Source organism: Trichosurus vulpecula, chromosome 7, assembly GCF_011100635.1.
Source record: "Trichosurus vulpecula isolate mTriVul1 chromosome 7, mTriVul1.pri, whole genome shotgun sequence".
In the NCBI taxonomy this organism is placed as follows: Eukaryota; Metazoa; Chordata; class Mammalia; order Diprotodontia; family Phalangeridae; genus Trichosurus; species Trichosurus vulpecula.
Genome location: NC_050579.1, coordinates 97056962 through 97082983, shown reverse-complemented (window position 1 = coordinate 97082983; position 26022 = coordinate 97056962). Strand labels below are relative to the sequence as shown.

At 39.7% G+C, this 26022-nt stretch overlaps 1 protein-coding gene across 2 annotated transcripts in view; it reads left to right on the top strand.

The window, feature by feature from the left end:
- The window catches only part of SYNJ2 (synaptojanin 2), a 136813-nt gene that overhangs the window by 97895 nt on the left and 12896 nt on the right, over positions 1-26022 (top strand). For both annotated transcript variants that reach the window (XM_036767099.1, XM_036767098.1), the window contains exons 12-20: positions 1477-1668; positions 4935-5016; positions 8504-8644; positions 10634-10826; positions 12698-12856; positions 15767-15923; positions 18233-18350; positions 22222-22440; positions 23857-23935. In XM_036767099.1, coding sequence (XP_036622994.1) covers positions 1477-1668; positions 4935-5016; positions 8504-8644; positions 10634-10826; positions 12698-12856; positions 15767-15923; positions 18233-18350; positions 22222-22440; positions 23857-23935 — 1340 coding nt within the window. The remainder of the gene's footprint in view (positions 1-1476; positions 1669-4934; positions 5017-8503; positions 8645-10633; positions 10827-12697; positions 12857-15766; positions 15924-18232; positions 18351-22221; positions 22441-23856; positions 23936-26022) is intronic.

Below are 26022 nucleotides of genomic sequence, written 5' to 3'. Positions count from 1 at the left end.
GTTCTTTTCAATGGGGGAGCTCCCCCATATATGAAATGCCCACTTATATAGTTCTTTAAGATTAGTAAAGCTCTTTGCACATATTATCACCTTTAATTCTAATAACAACTCTGTAAGGTGTTTGCTATTATCTCTTTTACAGATGAGGAAACTGAGGCACAGAGCAGGTCAGTGACTTGCCTAGCCTCACACAGATACTAGGTATCTGAATCAGGATTTACAGTCAAGTCTCCCTGACTCCAAACATAGCATTTTATCCGGTACAGTAAATGCTAATAAAAATGGATCATTAATATCTGACCATACTAAGAAAATCCTTTTTAACAATACGCCACAGTTTTGTGTACCAGGTGATCTTTGGGAAAAGGTTCCAGGAAGGGCGCATGCACACACACACTCCATTTTTGTTGAAGTGATTTTGCTAGGTGGGTGTGTTCTGGTCCTGAGTTCCTGTGACATTAATTGGAGAAAATTCTTGATGGTACCATTGACGTGGAAAAAATACAATAGTCTTTGCACTTTTCTAGGTAGTTTCTCCATCATTATAAAAATTTTTTTGTGTAAGCAAACATCAACAAATATGAATATTTCACTCTGCAAAGAATTGCACTTTTGTTATATACAGGCTTTTTAGTGCATATTTATTTGAACACAGTAGTAACAAAACTGCCCTGTCTGTGGCCCCTTCTGAATGTCCCCTGCTCCCTTCTGTATAGTTTTATGATCTTTATTGATGGCTCTTTTTCTCTTTTCTGATTTTTTGAATTAATATAACTAACCCACCACTTTCCCATCCCTCCTCATGAGAAGACCTTCCCTGTAACATAATAAGCAAAGCATATCGACCTATTGGCCACGTCTGAAAATGTATGTCTTACATGGCACCGCTACTCTATTAACTCTCAAAAAGTGAAAAGCATGCCTCATTATCAGTGTGTCAAGTCATGACTGGTCATGGAATTGATTAGAGTTCTGAAATCTTTCAAAGTTGTTTTCCTTTACATTACTGTGATCATTATATAAATTGTTCTCCTGGTTCTGGTCTCTTTGTTCTCAGCTCATACAAGTCCTTCCAGGATTCTCTAATTCTGTCCCTTTCATCATTTCTTACTTATGGCACAGTAATTTTCCATTATGTTCACATACAAAATTTGTTCATCTCTTCCCCATTTGATCTATGCCCATCTTGGTTCCAGTTCTTTGCTACAATAAATAACGCTGCCATAAATATTTTGGTATAAGTGGATCCTTTGTCTCCTTTGTGGTAGAAGCCTAGTAGTTATATCACAGAGTTGAAGAGTATGCACAGTTTAGGGATTTTTTTTTTCTTATGGTTTCAGGTTGCTTTTCCTTTCCCAACATTTTCACAAGAATAAAATTTGTTTCAGGGTAATACTATGATGACTTGATTTCCCTTTCGTGTTTTGTGGGTTTTGGGTTGCACAAGAACATTCTTTCTTTGCTTACTCTTCACAGTGACTCCAAGGATCTTAAAAGCCATGTCAGAGCGTCAGTTAGAATTCACCAATTTCAAACGAATTCGGATTGCCATGGGAACCTGGAATGTAAATGGAGGAAAACAATTCAGAAGCAACCTTCTGGGCACTGGAGAATTAACTGACTGGCTGCTGGATTCTCCCAAGCTTTCGGGGGCTACTGAATTTCAAGGTAAGAACGGAGAGCTGACCTGCCATGTTAGGTTCCCTTGGTCTGCTAACTAGCCCTCAGGTCTGAGCTTTCTTGAAAAGTTACTGCCGCTATAGAGGCATTTGACATTTGGACTCTTTGGAATGTTTTAAAAACCTTCTTGTCATCTTGAGTTTCTCTCCCGCTTTCCCTTCTCTTGCCTTTTTTCACTCTCTTCTGCTATAATGGACAAACAGTAAATGTTGCTCTCTCTGAAATTCCATTATTTCTCTGGCAAATCAAATTAACCAGGTTTTTGCTAAAATGAGCAACAAGCTTTTGCATTTCTCCAAAATTAAAGTAATTCTAAATTGACAGACATTTTGTCTTTTTGGTTGTTCCAACTTGTGGAAAGAATATTGAATTTGGAGTCAGGGAACCCGGGCCCAGGTCCCAGTCCTGCCACTTTCTGTTTACTTGGTCTTGGACAAATCGTGTGACCTCTCTGGGTCTCAGTTTCCTCATCTGTAGAATGAGGGAGTTAGACTACATCCAGGGTTTTGGCCTTATTGGTGTTGGGGACCTGCCTTTGTCAGTCTGTCAAAGCCTGGGGAAGGAATTCTTCTCAAAATAATTTTAAATGCATAAAATAAAATAGATAAAGGAAATGAGTTTCATTGAAATACAGTTATCAAAATAACAAAGTTCACAAACTCAGGATTAAAAGCTCCAGACTATATGATCTCTAACAGCATTTTGCAGCTGTAAACCTATGACTCATTGCCTTGACATGCCAGTCCATAACCTCAAGAACCCATTTAGGAGCAGAGGAATGCATTTCTCCTTCCTCCCTCACTCCCCACCCCCTTACACCTCCCTCGTAATAGTACATTGCTGTATTTTTGCGGATCCCACTAACATAGCTGCCCTGTGATTATTTACATTATAGACAGCTGCTTCCTTGGCAGCTTTTCAGTGCTGCCTTACGAGCCCCATTCTTGAACTTTTGCACATACACAGTGTAGACCTGTTTCTTTTTTTTTTCTTTTTTTTTTTGCATGCAAAGGGGAACAGTTTGAGCTTGAAATTTATAGAGAGTTGAAGTTACTTGACTACTGTATGTAAGTGGGAGTTTGTATGAGAGGACAGTAACGCACCAATAAATAATTTCGAATGTGTTGGAGAACAGAGTCCTACCTCTGAGACTTTAGAAGAATATAAGGTCCATGAAACCAGTTAGATTTTCATCGACAGACTCCCTCCCTAATACAATGAAATAGACCCTTTTTATTCTCCTAAGGTTGGACTAAAATTGTTGCCTTTTATGGAATTGAAATCAGTTTGAAGTGAGTAAAAGCTCTCCAGTTTTCCTTCTGAAGCCTGGGTTTAAGAAAATGAAAGAAATGTTGGTTACTACTGCCAAGTCACTCTCTTAGAAGTGGAAACTTTAAGCCAGTTAACTTCATGGCTGACCTGTTAGATGAATAAGCAGTTAAAAAAAAAAAGTACCTTTGGAGATGAGTGAGATCTCCCCTACACATTTAGGAGTGGTGTGGGAAGGGCTAGAGTAGGGGGAGGTATGTTTTCTACCAACAGATCAGGGGCCAACTGCCTGATGTTGGAATGACATGAGCAGGCTGGATAAAGTTCAGTGAATTGCTGAAAGGCTTGTAATTGCCTCTTAATTATATTTGGCTCTGAGGAACAAGGATAGGATGGATGAATAAATCCATCCATAGGACCCCCAGATCTCACTATCCTCCCTTTCCCCTCCCTTCTATTTCTCCCTTCCTTTCTTCTCTCTCCCACAAACCTAAGATTTGTGAACTTTTTATCTTGATAACTATATTTCAATGTAATTGGCTTCTTTTATGTGTTTTGTTTTTCTTCCTTAAAATACTTTTAGTAATGCTTTTGGTATTTTTTTCTTGTTTTGCTTTTAAAAAAAAAAGCCTATTTAAATTTCCAGTGAGTGTAGGGGACACTGTCCTAATAGAGGGCTGCACTTGGTCTGCTACCTCTTGTCTTAGAGACTTGTCTAGGCCAGAAAAAATTAAGTGACTTGCCTAGGGTCACACACAGCCATGTTCAGAGGTAGAACTTGAACTCAGGTCTTTCTGACACTGAGGCCAGCAGTCTATTACACCATTTCAATTGAGAAATATTGATGTTGTTCAATCCTGTCCAACTCTTTGTAATGCCACTTGGGGTTTTCTTGGCAAAGATACTAGAGTGGTTTGCCATTTCTTTCTCCAGCTTGTTTTATAGATGAAGAAAATGAGGCAAACAGGGTAAGTGACTTGCTCAGGGTCACACAGCCAAGTAAGTATCTGAGAACAGATTTGAACTCTGGAAGATGAGTCTTCTTAACTTCTGGTCTAGCTCTCTATGGACTGTGGCGCCACGTAGCTGCCCCTTGATAGAGAAGTACAGTAAAGAAAAGACAAATCAACACTTTGACTATATCTGATAGTACACACATCCTTCCCCCCCCCCCCCCCATGGACCACTGCCTCACTGCTGGGAGACATACAAACAATGATTCCGGTTAGAGTCTCTTTTGGCCAAGCTTCTCAGAAGTGTTCGAATTGGCTGATTTTAGTTGCAGCACCTGTCTTTCTCTGTCTACCCTCATAATGTTAACCTGGGCTGATGCTTTAGTAGGGAGGAAAAGGAGAGTCTTCTAAATTAATCAAATATCTATTAAACACACTTTGTACCTGTACTAGGCTAAGCACTCAAGTACCCTGAAGGCCATGAAAAGCCAAAGTCTTTGACACCAAGAGCTAATCTCGTTAGAGAGATAAGATGAATACAAGAAATAATTAAAGAAGAAAACCAGTATAAAATAGTAGTTGTGTGATCTTATTTACTCATCCTTAAAAAACAGGAGTTTGGATGAGATGATCTCTAAAGAGGTCAGCGAAGTGGGGCACCAGACCTGTGGTAAGGAAGTCTTGAGTTCAAATCCAGCCTAAGATACTTACTAGAATCTTACTAACAGGGATGGCATGATGTATATACTGTCAGACACAGCCAATGTGCTGAGTGACCGTAGGCAAGTCACTTAACCTTTGCCTCAGTTTCCTCATCTGTAAAATGGAAGTAATGATAGTACCCACCTCCCAGGGTTGTTGTGAGGATCAAATGAGGTGATAACTGTAAAGCACTTGGCACAGTGCCTGGGATACATTAAGGACTTTAAAAATGTTAGCTGTTATTACTATTCCTTCCAGTTCTGGCACCCTGCAGTTCTAAGTCATTTGGGGTTCACAGACCCTGCACTCATTTTTTCTTCTACTCCCCAGATGACAGCAGCCCAGCTGACATATTTGCCGTGGGATTTGAAGAGATGGTGGAGTTGAGTGCAGGAAACATTGTCAATGCTAGGTAAGTACAAAGGTGCTGTGGTGGGGTGAGTGGGACTACAACATGAATCACTTCAAATGAATCACATATCTGCAGACACAGACCGTGATCAGTGTGTGGGATACCAAAAAAAGTATTAAAATATTAACATTAAACATTAGTATAACCAACTAAAATGTATTAGTAACTTCACATTTAAATTAATTTTAGTTCATAAAATATAGTGTTTCAGTCATTCCTTCTTAAGTTGCTCATCAGAATTTTTTTAGGAACATATTTCTAATTTAAATTTATTTATTTAACATATTTAGTTTCCAGCATTGATTTTCACAATAGTTTGAATTACAAATTTTCTCCCCATTTCTACCCTCCCCCCGACTCCAAGATGGCATATATTCTGGTTGCCCTGCTCCCCAGTCAGCCCTCCCCTCTATCATCCCTCTCCCCTCTCATCCCCTTTTCCCTTCCTTTCTTGTAGGGCAAGATAAATTTCTACGCCCCATTGCCTGTGTATCTTATTTTCTAGTTGCATGCAAAAACTTTTTTTTTGTTTTTGAACATTTGTTTTTAAAACTTTGAGTTCCAAATTCTTTCCCCTCTTCCCTTCCCACCCACCCTCCCTAAGAAGTCAAGCAATTCAACCTAGGCCACATGTGTATATTATGTATAACCCTTCCACAGTACTCATGTTGTGAAAGACTAACTATATTTTGCTCCTTCCCAACCCATCCCGCTTTATTGAATTTTCTCCCTTGACCCTGTCCCCTTAAACCAAAGTGTTTGTTTTTGATTACCTCCACCCCCATCTGCCCTCCCCTCGATCATCCCTCCCCCTTTTATTTTTTTTTTTATCTTCCTCCCTCTTCTTTCCTGTGGGGTAAGATACCCAATTGAGTATGCATGGTATTCCCTCCTCAGGCCAAATCTGATGAGAGCAAGGTTCACTCATTCCCCCCTCACCTGCCCTCTCCCCTCCTTCCACAGAACTGCTTCCTCTTGCCACCTCTATGTGAGATAATCCACCCCATTCTGTCTCTCCCTATCTCCCTCTCTCAATATATTCCTCTCTCATCCCTTAATTTGACTTTATTTCTTTTAGATATCTTCCCTTCATCTTCAACTCACCCTGTGTCTGCTCTCTCTCTTTTTTATATATATATATATATATATATATACATACACACACACACATAGATATATGTATATATACACATTCACCTATATATATGCATATTCCCTTCAGCTACCCTAATACTGAGGTCTCATGAATCATACACATCATCTTTCCATGTAGGAATGTAAACAAAACAGTTCAACTTTAGTAAGTCCCTTGCAATTTCCGTTTCTTGTTTACTTTTTCATGCTTCTCTTGATTCTTGTGTTTGAAAGTCAAATTTTCTATTCAGTTCTGGTCTTTTCACTGAGAAAGCTTGAAAGTCCTCTATTTTATTGAAAATCCATATTTTGCCTTGGAGAATGATACTCAGTTTTGCTGGGTAGGTGATTCTAGGTTTTAATCCTAGCTCCGTTGACCTCCGGAATATCATATTCCAAGCCCTTCAATCTCTTAATGTAGAAGCTGCCAGATCTTGGGTTATTCTGATTGGGTTTCCACAATACTCAAATTGTTTCTTTCTGGCTGCTTGCAGTATTTTCTCCTTGATCTGGGAGCTCTGGAATTTGGCAACAATATTCCTTGGAGATTTCTTTTTGGGATCTATTTGAGGAGGCGATTGATGGATTCTTTCAATTTCTATTTTGCCCTGTGGCTCTAGAATATCAGGGCAGTTCTCCTTGATAATTTCTTGAAAGATGATATCTAGGCTCTTTTTTTGATCATGGCTTTCAGGTAATCCAATAATTTTTAAATTCTCTCTCCTGGATCTATTTTCCAGGTCAGTGGTTTTTCCAATGAGATATTTCACATTGTCTTCCATTTTTTCATTCCTTTGGTTCTGTTTTATAATATCTTGATTTCTCATGAAGTCACTAGCTTCCACTTGCTCCAATCTAATTTTTAAAGTCGTATTTTCTTCAGTGGTCTTTTGGACCTCCTTTTCCATTTGGCTAAATCTGCCTTTCAAGGCATTCTTCTCCTCATTGGCTTTTTGGAGCTCTTTTGCCATTTGAGTTAATCTATTTTTTAAGGTGTTGTTTTCTTCAGTGTATTTTTCAGTATTTTTTTGGGTCTCCTTTAGCAAGTTGTTGACTTGTTTTTCATGGTTTTCTTGCATCCTTCACATTTCTCTTCCCAATTTTTCCTCTACTTCTCTAACTTGCTTTTCCAAATCCTTTTTGAGCTCTTCCATGGCCTGGGACCAGTTCATGTTTTTCTTGGAGGTGGAACATATTTAACATACGCTGAAGTGACCCTGACTCTGAACTGATAGGATATACCTGGTTAAGCTCCCCCAGAACCAAAGGGATGAGGAGGAGAGTGATGATGATGAGAAATGCTGGGTATGTTAAAAGGTCATATTGCACATGATATATACTGAGGTGGAATTCACTTTGACATCCAGACAAAGTGGGAAGGTGGCCCCGTATACATTTTACCTTAAGGCAAAAATGGCTGATTGATTTTCCACTGGGAGAAAAGAAGAGTTGCGGAAGACATCAGAGAGCCATATAATCTGAATCCTTACTTTACTTTAGTGGTCATATTTGACATCAGAATATTTATTGATTATGTTCCTTCATTCAGCAGACATTTCTTGAAGCCCCCATCCCCCATCCCCATATGCTTTCTGCAAGTTATCATTCCCAACAGGTGGTAAGGGTCAGATGGGGTGGAGGAAGACATAGAGATGAATAAATATGACAGCTTTCTGGGTAGGGCAGGGGTATATTCCAGGGGGAAAATATGATACAAAAACTAAAGTCAACAGTCAGACCTTAATTAAGCATTTACCATGTGCCAGGTACTGTACTAAGCATTGAGAATACAAAGACAGGTTTTTATTCTAATGAGGGAGAGAGCATATAAATAACTAAGTTCATTCAAGGTAGGTTCAGAGAGTAACTGGAAGGGAATCTTGGAAGGAAAGCCAATGACTGAAGAGGGAAGCAAGAAGGGCCTTCTGCAGAAGGTAGAATGTGATGGAAGCCAAGGAAGAAAAGAGGCTGAGGTAAGCAGGGGATGGTAAGTGGAGCCTTACAGGTCAAGGAGCAGCAAGTTGGCCAGGGGATCTGGGACAATGAGTGGCAAGAAGTAAAGCATAAGGCTGGAAAGGTAGGAAGGGACCAGTTTATCAAGAGCTTTAAATGCTCAATAAAACATCGTGGTGAGTTGTTTGGTTTTTTTTTTTAATTACCATCCCCTGCCCTCAAAAAAACTTGACTAATTGGGGAGGTGAGCCTTGTGCTTACATAGTGTATTATAAATCAGCATGAGTCCAGTAGTGAAAGAGAGACGGAATGTTTTAGGAACTGGAGGAACAAGAGCTCTCTTACAGCTAATTGATTATGACATGATCATTCTTTTTTTTGGTATTTTCTTTTCTTCTAGTACTACCAATAGAAAAATGTGGGGAGAGCAGCTCCAAAAGGCTATTTCAAGGTCTCATAGGTACATTCTGTTGACGTCTGCCCAGCTTGTAGGTGTCTGCCTTTATATCTTTGTACGCCCTTACCATGTTCCATTTATCAGGTAAGAAAGTTGGGCTTACCCACTTTTTTATATTTAGGAGCCAGAAGTTGGTTGCAAATATTTGTATTCTATTTGATGACGGTTTTCTTTGTCTTATGTAGCTTTCACCAGGATTGACTGTTTGTTTATACCTCTTAACTAAAAGGTTAGATTGTGTGGTACTACATGGGAGAATGAGACTTCTTCTTCAGGCAGCTGGCCTTGGATTTGGAGTGAATTTTAATAAATTGTCATTGATATTTAACAACATAGCATTAACTTTGGAAAAGGAAAGGGATCCCTTGTTGACTTTTTTTTTTTACATAGACTCTGTGACCAAGAGTTGAGTATCTAAACAGGAAATGTCAGTTCTTTCATCTCTCTTTAATAGAGTTCAAGGTATGTCTTGCAGTTGGAAAGCTTCTGTAACTGTCATCCATGATTATTTCCTGAAAGTGAAAATCTTCTAAATTTCTGAAAATAGAAATTTTTGGAGGTTTCTCTTCCTAGCAGACAATACCACCTCCCCACCCCCCATAGACTATAACATCCTTCAGAACAGGGATTGTTATCTTTTTATTTTGGCAACCCAAGTACCAACATATAGTAGGCACACTTAATAAATGCTTGCTGAATGATTCTAAACAGAAGCATCCAATGTTCTTTTACATTCTTATGAATCTTGATTTCATTCAAAGCATCTACCTAATTTTTGATTGAGTCCTAGCCCCAGGCACATCATTTGGATCTTCTCCAGTCTCTCCCTGGTTAATGTGGTTTATGGCCCCAAAGGGTTGGAACTAAGGATTTTTCTTCCCTAATTAAATATGTTTGTACCCTGTTGAACACCTCAGTCAGCATCCCTAGGGGACCCTAAGGACACAAACCATAGCAACATTTAAGTAGCACACTTATTTCTGAACAACACAGCCTGCTCCTCAAGCTTTCTAATCCTTTTTCATGGAAAAGGATTTCAAGAGACCAACCTTTTAAGGTTTCCTTCTACCTGGTTATCTTGTGGGATGACAATAATTTTTCATGTGACTGAGTTAGCTGATTTAGTGTTCTTATCTGAAAGCAAAGGGTCTTGATGAGAAAGCACAAAGCATGGATGATTAGTAGCTGTGCATTTTAGAAACATGGCATAAGATCATTGATACCAGTGCCCTCATTGAATAAATAGTCCTTTTGGCCTTAGGCTTGTTGAGTAAGCACACCTGTTTCCCCAGATATCATTGTCAAGTTTCAACTGAGTAATAACTATGAAGGAACTGGTGGTTGAGTTTTTGCTATACCAGGAGCTCTCCCAGTCAATGTTTTTTTCCATTAAAATGTTAAAAGTTAATATACTTGAAATGGCATAGATTTGCCCACTCTCTGTCATGTTCAGGTTACTGAAAACAAGAATCCTCACTCAACAAAGGTTGGTTTGAAACTACCTCTGGAGACTGTCATTTTCCTGTTTCTCCAAATGTCATATTTTCAGATGGACACTCCTGAGTGTCATTTTATAGTCATGGCTGCCTCTGGGTCACAATTATGCCAATCAGAGAGTGCTCCCAGCAGTATCAATTCATGTTTTTGCTGAGAGTGGAACAGAGTAGGATAAACAATAAAAAGCAGGTACAAAGCAAGGATGAATGAATCCTTAGGGTCTTCATTTTCATGAAATATCTTTTGTGACATAGGGCTTGGTTAAAAGTGAGCCTCATATAAAGTTATCTGAAATCCCACTGTCCCAAAGGTTACGTTATCATTTCCACATGGAAACCAGTCATCAGGAGAAAGGACATTTTTTTATAATAGGATAATGCAAATGGGAAGTCTTCATGAGGGCATAGTAAAATATTGCTTGGTTCCTGAGGATGTGATTGGGGAAATGGTACAAAGGAATTTTTGAATGCTCTCTTTTACAATAAATCGCCCATGCCAAGTAGGTGGTTTGGGTTTTTCTTTTCTGGACATAGAAAAATCAAATTAACTTTTTTCCTTGCTGTTCTTGGGTCTCAGGGATGTAGCAATTGACACGGTGAAGACTGGCATGGGAGGAAAAGCTGGGAACAAAGGCGCTGTTGGCATCCGATTTCAGTTCCACAGCACCAGCTTCTGTTTTATTTGTAGTCATTTGACTGCTGGACAGTCACAGGTAAAAGAAAGGAATGAAGACTATAAGGAGATTACACAGAAGCTCAGTTTCCCCATGGTAAGAAATTCCATGTCTAAGAAATTGGAATTTGGTGGGCCAACCCTTGAAACCAGCATGGGGTATTTGGTGTCCGGTGGAGTATGGTGGTGGCAGTGGTGGTAGGGGAGGGAGTGGCATAGATCTTATGTGATTTTCCCATCATGTCTGCCCACCGAGCTCCTTGTACGTTTGTCCTTTGTACACGTTTATCCTTTGTATATCTCTGTCCTTTTGTAAATTTTTTCATGTATCATTTCTGTTTTACCAAGAAACAAAATGCTAGGATGGGAAGAAATACTGCCAAAATACATCAGTGATTTATGCCGATATGTTGGGCAACTTAGCAAAGAACCCTTGAGTCTAATTAGAATAAAGTACAATTTTCCCCAAGATTCAAAATTTTTGTGTGTATGTTATGAAGCATCTCAGCAGCTATTAGTATGGCTGCTATTCCTGTGGAACTCAGGAACCCCCACTCTAAAAGTTGATTGAATTCATGTTTAAGAATCCTCTCACCCCATACAGAAGTCCCCAATGAGGAGACTGCGGGGAGAAGCTGCCCATAACATGCACAATGTTGCCCTCTAGTGATGGTATGGAGGTCCATGGTGCTTTTCTAAGGAAGCAAGGCTATTTTGCTATTTGAGTTGGGATTGTTCTTTACCTTCCTTTATAAGAATGCTGGATTGTTCCCAGTGGGATTGGGTTTTGCACTTATCCACCCACGTATTTCCCTGATGGTTCTTGTGACCAAATAACCTGGATGACGTCTGTTCATGGAGTTGAATCATGTCGATATTGAGCCCCTAACAGTGACTTTTTTGACCCCTACTCTAACTGGGTTGTATGTTGCATATAAAATTTTAGTGCTGAAATTTCTCTTCCTTATTTTTTGCCATGACTCTTGTTGTATTGGCTGCATTAGATAAGGAAAAATAGTTTGGCATGTGCTTTGTGCTTTCTAAACTCTTCATCACAGTGTTTTCTTAAATGCAAGATTTTATTTCTTGCTGAGTTTTTGAAAAAAAATCATCTTCAGTGGTCCACATTAAACCCTAAGGTGTCAGATTTTTAAAAATTCTTTTAAAAAAAGCTTTTGCTTTGTTTATAATTATGTAGTTATACTTAATATATACATATATACACATATAATATAGTTATTTATAGTTGTGTGCATATATACACATATGATATATTATATATACAAATATATGTATAGCAATTGTTATTAATGGCACATATAAATATTTTTTCCCATAACTAGCATTTATGTGGTGCTTTAAATGTTTGCAAATTGGTTTATTTATTTTATCTCATTAAGCTGCTTCCAGTTTTTATAATTACAAATAAGTACTGCTTTGAAAATCTTTGAGCTGATACTGTACACTGATTACTCTCCCAAAAAATTCAACAAGTTCGCAATTCCCCCATCAATGAATGAGTATGCCTGTTTCTTCACAACTCTGTTAGCATGTAATTTCATTGTTTCTCTATATTTTTGCTAATTTGATGGCTATGAAATAATACCCCAAAGTTTAATTTATATCCTTTTTTAGTTTTGGTGAGGTTGAACTTTCTAAAAAAGTATTAATAATTTGTCTTTTTAAAAAAATTACTGTGGATATGCTTTCCATTTGCAGTTGAAACCCCTTTCTAAACCACTTGATAATAACTAGTACAAAATAGAGCATTTAGTTGGAAATGTCTAAGAAGGAAGTTTAGGTTTTGAAGTAATAAAGTTTTTTTTTAAAAGAGACTGATTCTATGTGCCATTTTGGTTAACCAATTTTATAATGTGGTCCTGTATCTTTCCTCCCTTCAGTATCAAACTGTATTAAAATATACTTTTCTTAATAGTTTGTTTTTCTTGTTTGTTTTCACACAACCAGGGAAGAAGTGTCTTTTCTCATGACTATGTATTCTGGTGTGGGGATTTCAATTACCGGATTGATCTTACTTATGAAGAAGTCTTCTATTTTGTTAAGCGACAAGACTGGAAGAAACTTCTGGAATTTGATCAACTACAACTACAGAAATCCAGTGGAAAAGTAAGTCACTCTCTTGGGTAGCTGCTTTGTTTTGGAACACTCATTCCTGAAAGCTAGCTTGAACTGGCTCATTGCAATGAGTAATCATATAGGAGATTGCATAATGTTGGTTTTGGAATCTGAGAAACCAAGCTCAAATCCTTCATTTGCCTCAAATTATCTCTGTGATATCAAGCCAACTAGCATTTAAGCTCTGGTAATACAAAGAGTACGGTCCCTGCCCTAGAGGAGCTTACTTTCTAGAAGTAGGTAGTAGACAAAAGAGAATTGAAAAGGGGGTGGGAGTGGAAAGAGATGAAGGTACTTGTTCCTGAACCTTGTAAAGTAAGTCCTGGAGAGGGACTGGCCGGTCTGAGGGAGAGACCTCAAGGGAGAAGATTGTTTCCGGAGGTAGAGAGAGTCTCCAGGGTGAAGAGGATTCTGGGGCATTATAGAGAAAGACCCGAAGAGTGAAGAAAGTATCCAAGAGACTAATGAAGGAATGGGATGTTGAATTTCAGCTTCCTCATTTTTGAAATGGAGATTAGACTGGGTGATGGCTCTTCCAGCCCAAAATCCTGTGATCCTAAGTATTTCTAATCATGTAGAGAGTATATATGGGCAGCTGGATGGCACAGTGGACAGAGCTCCGGGCCTGGAATCAGGAAGACTCATCTTCCTGAGTTCAAATCTAGCCTTAGACCTTACTAGCTGTGTGACCCTGGGCAAGTCACTTAACCCTGCTTGCCTTGGTTTCTTATCTGTAAAAAATGAGCTGGACGAGGAAATGGTAAACCCCTCCAGTATCTTTGCCAAGAAAACCCCAAATAGGGTTAAGGAAGGGTGGGACATAAGTGAAAATGACTAAACTACAAAAGAGAATGCATATAATATGTGTGTTTATGTGTATACACATGTACTCACACAAACACATATTCCTCTCCTACCGTGCCCCCTCTTGCCCAAGTGTAATATGACTCATGGGCAACAAATTTGTTCACTTCCAGATCAAAAAGATTAGTTTCATATGATGGGATACATTTTGGAGAACTTTGAAAAAGGGTTGCCAATTATACTAGTATAACGTTACCTCTGACTCCAGCAAAACAGGGAAATTTTTTGCCCAAGTGGAAACTAGCTTTGGCTGCCAGTAAAATCAAGTTCATAATGCTTCCAAGGCTCAGTAACAGGCACAGCGGGTATTTTGTCCTACTTTATTAAAGTCAATTGTAACTATCAGAATGACCTTAAATGATTTTTCCATACTTGGGCAGAGACTGTTGAGCTAGGAATGCATCCACACAAGGGTCATCAAATAGACAGTGTGGTTTGGGGAGCCTTGATTAAGGTCGTCATCTGTATGTATGTGTAGAGGCTGAATACATTCACAAACATGACTTTATGTACATTTGTAATGCATTAAACACAGGGGATATTTTATTGATGGGATGGTATGTTTCCACTCCTAGGACTTAAAATGCTGAATTATATTTCTAAGCGTTTCAAAATACATTTGTGTGGAGATTTGACTCAGGGGAGTCAGTGTGACATGATGGAAAGAATGCTGCTTTGGGAGTCAGAAGACCAGTGTGAATCATGGCTCTGCCATTTTACTACCAAGTCAGTTAATGTCCCTGGACTTCGCTTTCTGCATCTGTAAAACGAAGGAGTTAGAGTAGGAGACACCCTTCTGTCTCTAAATCTATAACCCTATGATAATTTGAATCTCTTCCTGACTTACAAAACTCTATACATTTCTCTTCAAGGGATCCTTCAATCATGAATATCAGTAAGAGAAATTCTATAGCTATTCTGAATTATGTAGGGGCTGTTAATTCTGTATCATTCAACAGCTTTCTTCTTTTCAGCCCTTTCAATACACATTGGTCTCACTGAGGCAGCTAAGTTGCACAGTGGATAGAGTGCTAGACTTGGAGCAGAGAAGACCCGAGTTTGAATCTGGCCTCAGATATTTGCCAGCTATATGACCCTCCAGTCTCTGTTTGCTTCTCTGTAAAGTAGGGACAATAATAGGGATGTAGAGAGGATCCAAAGAGATAATCTTTGTAAAATGTTCTGCAAATCTTAAAGTGCCCTCTGTTAGCCTTTATTATTGCTGTTGCAGTTCTGGTAGGATGGGCTAAAGCAGGAAGCATGGGTTTCATAGATTCCCACCTGATAATGACCCTGAGTAAATATTTTTTCAAAGGGAAGACTGACTTTTCTTGACTCTAATGAGATGGGCTTTCTCTGACATTTTCTCCTACGTTGACTCTGTCCTGACCAGCAGCACTGGTAGTGAAAAGCTGTATGTATAAAGAAATCCACCCCAAAGGACTGCCCTATGATACTTTTTACTTTCGCATTTCCATATCTGGTAAACTCTGAAAATCATGTCACCTGAGCATCTTTCACCACATCCCAAGCATTGATGTCATTGCTAGAAACTTTATGTTGAAGAGAGGCAGAGAAATAGAAAAAGATCATAGGACCATGAACTTAGAGCTGGAAGCAATCTTAGAGATCTCTCTACTGTCTTCATTTTACAGACAAAGAAACTGAGGTAAAGAAATGTTCAGTGACTTGCCCAAGGTTACCTAGGCTGAAAGTGGCAGGGCTGGGATTCAAACCCATGTCCCCCAATTTCAAAAGCAGAACTCCTTCTACTCTATCATATTGCCTACTCACTTTAATTATGGATTTCTATTTATTGAGATGGTCGACTTATTGGCCAACACTTTTAGCTTTTGTATTTTTTCTAAAGCCCTTGTTCCTAACTTCAAAACTATTTTTAGGCACATATAGACATAGCATAAAGATTGTATTAAGTCGTATTAATATATAGTATTTTGGGAATGTGCATATTTTTGCATTTAGCACAGAAAATCCCAGAAGAATTGAGATGGTAATTTTGATTTTTTTTCTTGATAGATTTTTAAGGATTTTCATGAAGGTGCCATTAATTTTGGACCCACATACAAATATGATGTTGGCTCAGAAGCTTATGATACAAGTGATAAGTGTCGAACCCCAGCCTGGACTGACAGGGTACTATGGTGGAGGAAGAAACATCCTCTTGATAAAACAGGTCAGTGAAAATGAAAGACATAGCAATGTTGGGCAAATTGGAATGAGTATGGTTTAAAAAAAACAACACAACAATGACAAACTTCTCTTACGTCCTACGCACAGTGCTCTTATCGAAGTCCCTGATTCCTCACACCTTGTATCCTAAAATCATACCAGGTTCTTCTTGTGAAAGACACCTAAGCATGGATACTCAAAGCCTGTAATCTGGGCATCAAGTTTGGGGGAGACCATGTTCTTCAGACCATCTCCACTTGGGCTGTGTTAAGAGCATGAGATTTGCTGCCACCCTCTACCTCTCACTGTTCTACCATGACCTTTTCGTTCTGGCCAAGAGTCTACTATTTTAGCACCCAACAAATACTTCTTGTCTCACCCGCCCGGCATTCAGGATGACTAAAAATTGTGAGAACTGAACATGCTTTTTAATGAGCAAGATACTCAAACTAAGCTTCTCCCATGGGAAATATGCTAGAATCCAAGGTTAGGAAATGTGTACACTCAAGCAGATTAAAAAAAATCCATTTTCTTTCAGTTAATATTTACTCAGCAGTTACATGTTCTATGTCACCGTTCCAAGCTCTTTGAAGTGGGGCTTGTCAGAATAAGTATTCTCACACCCACGGGGCAATTTCATTCCCAAGTTTATTCCCTAAGCAGAATGCTTTCTCTCTTGATATAGGGAAGGGTGCCATCAAACTTGAAGGATAAGCTTGATGGACCTAGAAAGGATTCTATTCCACTTACACTACAAAGAAATGCAGGCATCACTGAAGTCCATTTTATTAGGATGTGAATCTGTAAAAGCCGTGTGAGCCAGCATCTCGCAAATCTGAACTTGCATGCCAGGGCGAATGGTCCGAGGTAGGGTTAGCTTAGTTTTTACCATGGTCAATTGAACAAATATGCATTAAACAAGATGCTGTGCCAGGTACTATGGGTCAGAGTATGAAAGTGACAGCCCCTACCCTGTAGGAGGTTACACTCTAATAAGGAAGAGGATGGATACAGAAATTATTATCACACAAAGAAGAATGTCATTTTAAAAAAGGGTAAGAGGCTAGGCAAAGTGCAGGTAATGACATTAGAAGGGAGAGAAAGATTGCTCTCTGCTTAGGGTATCAGACAAGGTGTCTTGGAGAAGGCTACTTCTTGGGGGGCCTTAAAGGAAGGGTAAGATTTCTGTAGGCAGAGGTGTGGAAAGAATGCTTACCTGGCAGCTGGCACCAATGCAGGCATAGACAGGGGCAGATGAGGGACTGACTACTGTAGTCCAGTGTGAGTGAGTGCATCGAAGGAAGGAGTGAAGTAGTATCAGTAAAAGTAGCTTGGAGCCAGACTATGAAGGTCTTAAATATCAGCAGTAGGTGTGGGATGTTAAGAGTTGGTATTTTATCCCATAGACAGTCAAGAGCCCCTGAAGATTTTTAACCAGGGAAGTCACATTAAACCCATGTAGTAGATTTTGGCAGCTGTGTTTAGGATGGATTTGGGAAGCAGGGGGCAGGAAGAAGAGAGACCATTTAGGAGGCTGTTACAGTAGTCCAGGCAAGAAGAGTGTAAGGGCTTGAATTAGGTTGGTGATAAGGTGGGTATGTAGAAGTAGAATCAATGGGTTTTGATGGCTAATCAGATTTAGAGGATGTAGGAGAAGGAATGACCAAGACGATGATAAGCCCTTCTAGCCTTTGCATCCAAGAGGATGGAGACACCATCACTAAGACTGGAAAGTTAAGAGGAGGGCCGGGTTTTATGGGACAGATTAATTCCATTTTGGACACGTTGAGCGTAACGCATGGGAGCTTGTATTCTAGTGATTTAGAAATGTAATCATTAGAGCCTTTGAAGAAAGAGTCTCATAAGGGGCAGAGCCACACCTCAGGTGTTAGATAAGGAAGTGAAGACAAGGGCAGTGAAAGGAAGAAGGAGAACTATAATTTGAGAAGCTTTACAAGGGAGGTGGGGGATACTAAGAGAACTAATGTTTTAGGAAGTACCCTCTTAGAATAAGAGAAATAGTGACAGAGTGTAAGGGCATTGAGGAGTCAGAAGATTTGAATGCAAGTCCCATCTTCTGCCATAGGCACACAAGCATCCTAAGCTGGTGTTCTGCCATGCAAAATGAGCATGATAATAGTTTTACTTCCTATGTGAAGATTAAATAAGAAATTCATAGAACTTTGGAAATAGTAAAGGGAATCATAAATACAATGTACTTTTCTCCATTTTGGACTTTTATTTTTAAATATTATATTTTAATGTGTGTATTTTTTCTTAATTGTGCATCCCACAAATGGAATCTCCTTTTAGCGGGAGAGCTCAACCTTCTAGACAACGATTTAAATGCTGACACCAAAATCAAACACACCTGGTCTCCTGGTGCTCTTATGTACTATGGCCGAGCAGAACTTCAGGCTTCTGATCACAGGTAATGTCCCTCCTGGGGCTCAGATGCCTCGAAACATTTTACCTTCAGGGTTTTTAATAGATTGAACTTGGACTCTGTGGTTGCTTATATGATTTGAAAATGCCAGTTCTGGTCTCCTACATCTTTGCCAGCTATCCCAGAACTACAGGCCTCATGCATGGAGAATGGAACATTGTTCTCTGCTTGACATGTGAGGATACTGATGGGCTACAAAGAAAAATGTGTCTTTTGTACACTGTTTTGTCTTTGGTACAATGGAGATAGCTGGTGAAGGCAAATGAGAAGACAGGAGCAGAAATTCTTAGAAATGTAACAGAAACAGTATTATACCAGAACAGCATCACCCTCCGCTCTGCACCAAGGGTTCTTAACCATTTCTGTGTCCTAGACGCCTCTGGCAGTCCAGGTGAAGGCTGTTGACCCCTTCTCAAAATAATGGTTTGTTGTCATAATTGCAGGAAATTATAAATATCATTAGAGGTTAATAAAAATATAAACATGTTAATTATGTTTCCCCCATCCAAGTTCCGGGTCCTCATTTAAGAACCCCTGCTTTACAAGGACTGGAGCCAAAAGAGAAAGGAGTTGGTGATTTTAAAAAAAAAGTGTTGGCCGTCAGTAGGGTTAAAGTAATCTGAGGCCACCCTTGTTAGACACATGTTATTTCAACTGCCTTGAAATAGAAATATATTTATATATATATATATGCTTTTAGGGCAGCTTCTGTCAGTAGTAATTTCCTTTGTGTGCTGTGGTTGTAATGATCTCTTCCCCACCTCCAGTTGCCTGCTCTGTCGACCTTCTTTGTATTTTCTTTTGATTCCTTGGTCTGTCGATGTTGGTACAATTTAGAGGTCATGCTAGTTGTTTGGAGCAAAGAAGCTGGAACTTAAAATTTATGATAAGGAACTTGTCATGTTTCCCAGGACAGATTTTTTTTTCAATTGGAAGATATTTTAAAGCTTCAGCAATTTAGAGTAATGTGGGACAAGGACAATCTGAATTATTGAAAAATATTTAATTATTGGAATCTTAATGCTTTAATGGATCTGTGATCATATCAATGAGAGTATTCCCTCCATGAATACAGTTCACATTGCATCCCAACTTTTCTCATCCATGAGATTCTGTCCAGGTCCCAAATAGGTCTGCCATATAGTATATGCTCAATTATATTTTGTATTCTATTTCCTCTTCTGTTCATCTGGGCAATTTTTATTCTTGTAAATATTCATCCATTTTGCTTAGACTGTCTTATTTATTGGCATATAATTGGACAAAATAGCTCCTAATTGCTTTAATTTCTCCCTTCTTGGTGGTGAATTCACCATTTTCATTTTTGATACTATTGGTTTTCTTCCTTTTTTAAAATTAAACTAACCAATGGTTTATCTATTTATTGTGGTTTTTTTTTCCATAAATCAGCTCCTAGTTTTATTTATTGTTTTCTTACTTTCCAATTTATTAGTCTCTCCTTTGGTTTTCAGGATTTCCAATTTGGTGTTTAATTGAGGATTTTGAATTTGTTCCTTTTCTAGGTTTTTTAGTTTCATGCCTCAATTATATTTTGAAGGCATCAAAGCAACACTCAGGCTGTCTGTTATTTATATCCCTCGTGTTGACTATATAACCAACACACATCTTTTTCTTGTCATACATTTGCTAGACAATATCCCATAGAAAACTTCCTGAATATAGGTCATCATTGGAAATTTACCATATCCTATTTACACCTACCTGTTTTGGGCTTATTCCCCCCACCCTTTTTTTTAAATGTTGTTTTCTGCCTTCACATAATTAAAACTAATGCCTAAGGGATTTGTACCTGCTTTGATAAAAAGATAAAATTAGCAAATTATTTGGGTGCTGCTGAAGTGGTTTTAGAATAATACAGTGGAAAGAATCCCAGATGTAGAGTCAGAGGCCGTGGATTTCAATCCTGCCTCTGGTGCTCAGTTAACTGGATGAACATGGGCAAGTCCCTTATGCTTACTCCTCCCTGGGCTTCAGTTTCCTCATCTATAAAACAGCCGTGTTGGGTTGGGTGGCCTCTGAGCTAGCTTCCAACTCTAACCTATGGCCCCGTGTTTGGGAACACTCTGATTTTTGCCATAAGCTCACCCTTACCCTTTAAAATCTTATTGAAAACAAACTTTAAACACATTCTGAATTAGTGGCATCCAAATTAATTTACAAACTTTCATTAAGCTTCTTAATTTCAAAGCTACAAGTAAAAATAAAGGATGCTTGTGCTGTTTCCTGAGTGTGATATCATAAATATTATTTTAAAAAAGCCTTTTCTGAATTTTTTATCATTATAAAATTGAAGAACAAAAGTTCCTTGAGTTTTTTGAATTGGAATGCAACATGAAAAATGCACCACACATACAGTATATTCATATTCCTGAAAATGCTTTTCAGAAACAGGAGGATGGCTATAGTATCTTGGGGAGATCCTCCATAGAGGTTTTATGGGAGATGCCTAAGAACCTCACAAGATGAGAGGTCCTGTGGGAGAAAAAATTTGGAGGGTGGAGGGGTAACCGTCTATGTAGGAAGAGTGGGTGCCCAAAACAATATGGTCCTGGATCAATTAAAATAATGATATGATAGTAATTAGTTGATCTTAGCCATTCAGTCCAATCAACACTAAATAAGTTCTTCGATGTTTAAAATAATGTCAAGAAGGTGCTTTCTAGTGAGCATAGGTGGAGTTTTTTGGGGGGTGGGTGTGGGTAGGGGGGCATCCTAGGTATAGTAGAGTTAACAGTCAGCAAGCATTTATGAAGCACCTACTATGTGCCCGGTACTGTGCTAAGTGCTAAAAAGGAGGCCTGGATTTAGTCAGAGAACCAGGTTGAAAGGCCAGGCCTACCCCTACAAAACCATACCAACACGGACAATCTATTTAACCTCTCCAGCTCTTAGCTTTTCCTATATGTAAAACAAGGCTGTTGGACGACATCATGGGATTACAGATCTAGGGATAGAAGGGGCCTCAGAGGCCATAGAATCCAACACACACACCCCATAATTTTACAGATGAGGATACTAGAGTCTGAAGGGATGAGTGACTTGTCCAAGGTCACATAGGCTGTACATGACAGATGATCCTGAGCTCCCTTGGAGCTCTCGATCCTGTAACCTCCCAATTTGTAAAGGGCAGAACTTCTGCCACCCTTTTCCCTCAGTCTGGTCCATCCTTCACCTGTTGTTGCTCAGTTATTTCAGTCACGTCCAACTCTTCGTGACCCCATTTGGGGTTTTCTTGGCAAAAGTATCTGCCACTGCCTTTGTTACCTCATAGACAGATGAAGATTCTGAGGCACACAGGATTAAGTGGCTTGCCCAGAATTGCACATAGTGTCTGAGGTCACATTTGAACTCAGGGAGCTGAGTCTTCCTGACTCCAGGCCTGGTGCTCTGCACCACCTGCCTGCCATCCCTCAGTTAAGCATCACCAATTAGTTTCCTCGTTGAGAACATGGGCATATCTTTCCTTCACTACCCAGATGTAAATCCCCTCACCTGATCCATAAGCTGCTAAACACTAGGTTGACTTAAAACTCTTAAGTTTTAGTCCTCAATAATTAAACAGTCATTAAGATCCAGCCGAGATGATTATTTTCTAAGTGCTGACTAAAATAATTAAAGAGCAGCAATATTCCTCTCCCAGGACCTCTTTCAAACAAAAAGCCTTACTCATCTATAAAACAGATAGGGCAAGTGGTGCCCCTATCTCATGGGTGAATTGTCAAGATAAAGATTAGCCAGGAAAACAGTGGAAGAATGCAAATGTTAGCAATGTCCTTTTCACTGAGCTTCTTCCCTCAAAGTTACCTTTGTATCATCTCGTCTGTGTGTTTAATAGGCCTGTGTTGGCTGTTGTGGAAGTGGAAGTCCAAGAAGTCGATGTAGACGCCCGAGAGAGAGTATTCCAGGAAGTGTCATCTTTCCAAGGACCCTTAGATGCTACGGTGGTAGTAAACCTACAGTCACCAACCCTAGAAGAAAAAAATGAGTTCCCTGAGGATTTGCGGGCTGAGCTTATGCAAACCTTAGGGAATTATGGGACCATAATTCTTGTCAGGTAAATACTGAAGGAAGCCAAATCTCTATGTGTGCATCCTGGGCCTCCGTAGAGGACCAGTCATTTTTTTTCTTGGCAAAGGCTGGCCTATTAATTTCCCCCCACCCCCTCCATCTCTCTCTTGTTTTGTGCCTTCTCCTTTGACATTCAGTTTAGGATTAAGGGAGAAAACAGGGCCATTTTCTTTTCTCCCATTTTTCCCCCCTTCTTGAGGCCTAAAAAAAGGTTTGTTATTATATAAGGAACAAGATTAGTAAGTTCAACAACAACAATGTAAATAGGATGTTCACAAGCTTACTGTGGTCTTAAGGATGAATTGTGGCCATACATGCTGCCCACAGCGTGCCCTGCTAAACCTTCTGTCCTTCAGCTTCCATTTCCTGATTTAACTCATATGCCAGCTTTTCCTTATCCTTAAATCTTGGGTGGTTTATTTATTTGTTTTATTTTCTCTCTGTCTGGAAGATTCTATCTAACATTTGGTAGAATTGCTTCCTGTAATCTTCTTTTTTCCCCAGTCCTTACAGCTGGGCATAGGAAGCTATGATGTAGGAATGAGAACCATTTTTCATTGTGGATGTCAGATTGTGTGCCTCCCTTATACCAGACTGAATTACCATGGGCCTATAGCATAGGTCCTTCTCCCCATTCCCCTACTCCTTCCTGCCTTGGTTACCATGTTAGAGAGACTCTTTCCTGGCTAACTGTTTAAAGTTATCTCTTCCATAGGCTTGGGTCTTTGTGCACATCCCATTTTTGTTCTAGAAATCATACCCCTGGAAATCCTTCTTTCCTATCTCCTGCCTGCTTCCTCTTCTGCCTTCTCTTTCCCTCCCTCCTTCTCCTCCTTGTTCTCCCCCTTTTCCCCTCCTTTTTCTCTCCCCCGCCTTTCCTTCTCCCCTCATTCCTCATTTCCTTCTCTCCCTCCCTTCTCTACTGCTTTTTCCTTTCCCTCCTCACTCTCTCCCGGGTATCATGCTCGCTTCCCTGAGAAATGATCCTCTGCAATCCTTGGATGAGATCTATGATTTCATTGTTTCAAGACAGTTTCTAGATAAAAAGATATCCTTTACCAGTACAGGTTGGTACCCACTCTGTAAACTTAACAATCCTAGAGAATTATCTGCAGCACTGAGGGGTTAAGTGACTTGATCAAGGTCATGCAGACAGAGGCAAGACTTAAACCCTAGATCTTCTCTACTCTGAGGCTGTTTCTCTATCCCCTGTGCCACCTTGCCCTAACAATCAAGGCTTGCAGTGGGGAAAGAAATTCTTGAATTGATGGTACAAATTGATAGAAAATTTTCTGCACTTATAAGGGCAGAGATTAACCTGGAACCAGATCCAGCAGCTAGTTCTGCTGTCTTTTCTTTATTCATCCTATATGCTACTTCTACTTGTCTCTCTTCTTTCTAGGATCAATCAAGGGCAAATGTTGGTGACTTTTGCAGATAGCCGGTCAGCCCTTAATGTCTTGGACGTGGATGGTATGAAGGTAAGTCTCCCTGAGTAGGGTCTGGAGCCATGTTGGGTTTCTGTGTGTGCTATTTCCTCCCATTTTTCTTTCTACCTTTTGGGCTTATGAGTAAGTGGTACCTTTTCCCTCCTCTCATTATGAACAATGGCTCTGGCTTCTTTCTGTTTGAGATCTAATACTTAGCCAAGGGTTATTAGCTGACATTAAATGACTTATCCCAGGTCAGATTATTAAGACATATATTTTCTACTGAGCCACCTGTGTGACCTTCTCCTACATTTCTCCACGTATGTGTCTTCTTCTCTTGAAATTACTTTTGATGAGTATGGTGTGTATGGAATGGTAGAATTTGTCAGGTAAGAACAGGGGACAGAGCAATCCAGACATAAGGAGCCATGTGAATGAAGGCACGTAGGTGGGGCATGCCATGCCAAGTGTATGGAAGGGATATAAAGTTTCGCTTTGGCCGGCCTAGGACACACTGACAAAGGAGTGATGTGAGAGAATATTGGAAAAATTGGATGGTGCCTATATTTTGGAGAGTCTTGCACTCCCTGATTAGAAACTGAAACTTTATTCAGGCAATTGAGATCTGTCGAACAGTCAATTTAATAAGCATTTATTAAACACTTAATATGTGCCAGGCACCACAAGAGAGGCAGGGGATACAAAGAGAAAAGAGATGATCTCTATTCAAGGACTTCACAGTCTATCAGGGGAGACAACATGTACATAGACGCGGTGATACAGGGTAATTTCAGGGAGGGGGCACTATGAGCTGACCTTCTTTTGAATCTCACATAGGTTCAAAGGCCTCATGTAGGAGTTACCTGAGCAGGGAATTGAAGGAATCTAGGGATGCCAAGAGGCCAACAGAGGAGAAAGACAGTGTATTCCAAGCACGGAGAAGGAAGATGGAATGTTATATGTGGAGGGATACGTCATAGGCCCATTTAGCTGAACCATAGACTAAGTGATGGGGAATAAATCTCAAAAGACAGGGTGGAGCCAGAGTGTGAAGGGCTTTAAATGTCCACCAGAGGAATTTGCATTTTTTTTTATCTTAAAGGCAACAGGAAGCTCACCATTGAAACTTTTTGAGCAGGGTCAGGCCTGTGCTTTAGGAAGATCATTTTGGCAGCTGTATGTAGGAGGGATTAAAGAGGATGAGACTAAATAGAAGGCTATTTCAATAGTCAAAGTAGGCGGTCATGAGGATCTGGATAGAGTGGGGAGGCAGGATGGGGGTGAGGAGCATAGAGAAGAGTGCTAGAAAAATTGGCAAAGTACAGATGATAAAATTTGACAACAGACCGGATATGCTCAGTGAGAGAAAAATCAAAGATAACACCAAGTTTCAAACATGGGAAACTAAAAGGTGGTGCCATGGACACAAATAGGAAAGTCATTGGGGAAGAAGGTTATTTAGGAAAGATAATTTCCGTTTTTAGATACACTGACCCACTGACTAATGGAATATCCGAGGGAAGATGTTCAGTGTATAGTCTGAGTGGCAGGTCTGAAGTTGGAGATGAGGCCAGGTCTGAAGATAAATATTTGGCAATCACTTGCACAGAGATGCTGCTTCAAGATGTGGGAATAAATGAGATCATGAAAGGAGAGAGTATTGCGGGGAAAAGAATACAGGATAGAGATCTAAACCTTGTGGACTCTTTGACCTCAGGCCATGTCTGGAGGGGAAGAACATCTGGCAGTGGAGATAGAGGAGTGATTAAATAGAGATATCGGAGAGGATGCAGGAGTTTGGTGTCTCTGAAGTGAAAAAAGAAACCAGAAGGAGGGAGTGGTCAGTAGTGTCATGTACAAAAGGCGGCAAAGATGGCGAGGATTGAGAACAGGCATTTGGCTCTAAGAAAGTCATTGGGATAAGAGTTCTGTATTGTCCTATGGACTGGTGAGGTTGTGTAGGGTTGAAGTAAGGAACTCCCCTTTTGTATGCTTGAGATCTAGTGGATCAGGGGTGACACGTAATAGCAGCAATAACTCACATTTGTATTGTATGTCAAGGTTTGCCAAGTCATTCGATTGTCACAAAAATCCTTTGAGGTCAGGCTATCATAGATTCAGGGTTGGGAGAGAGTCCA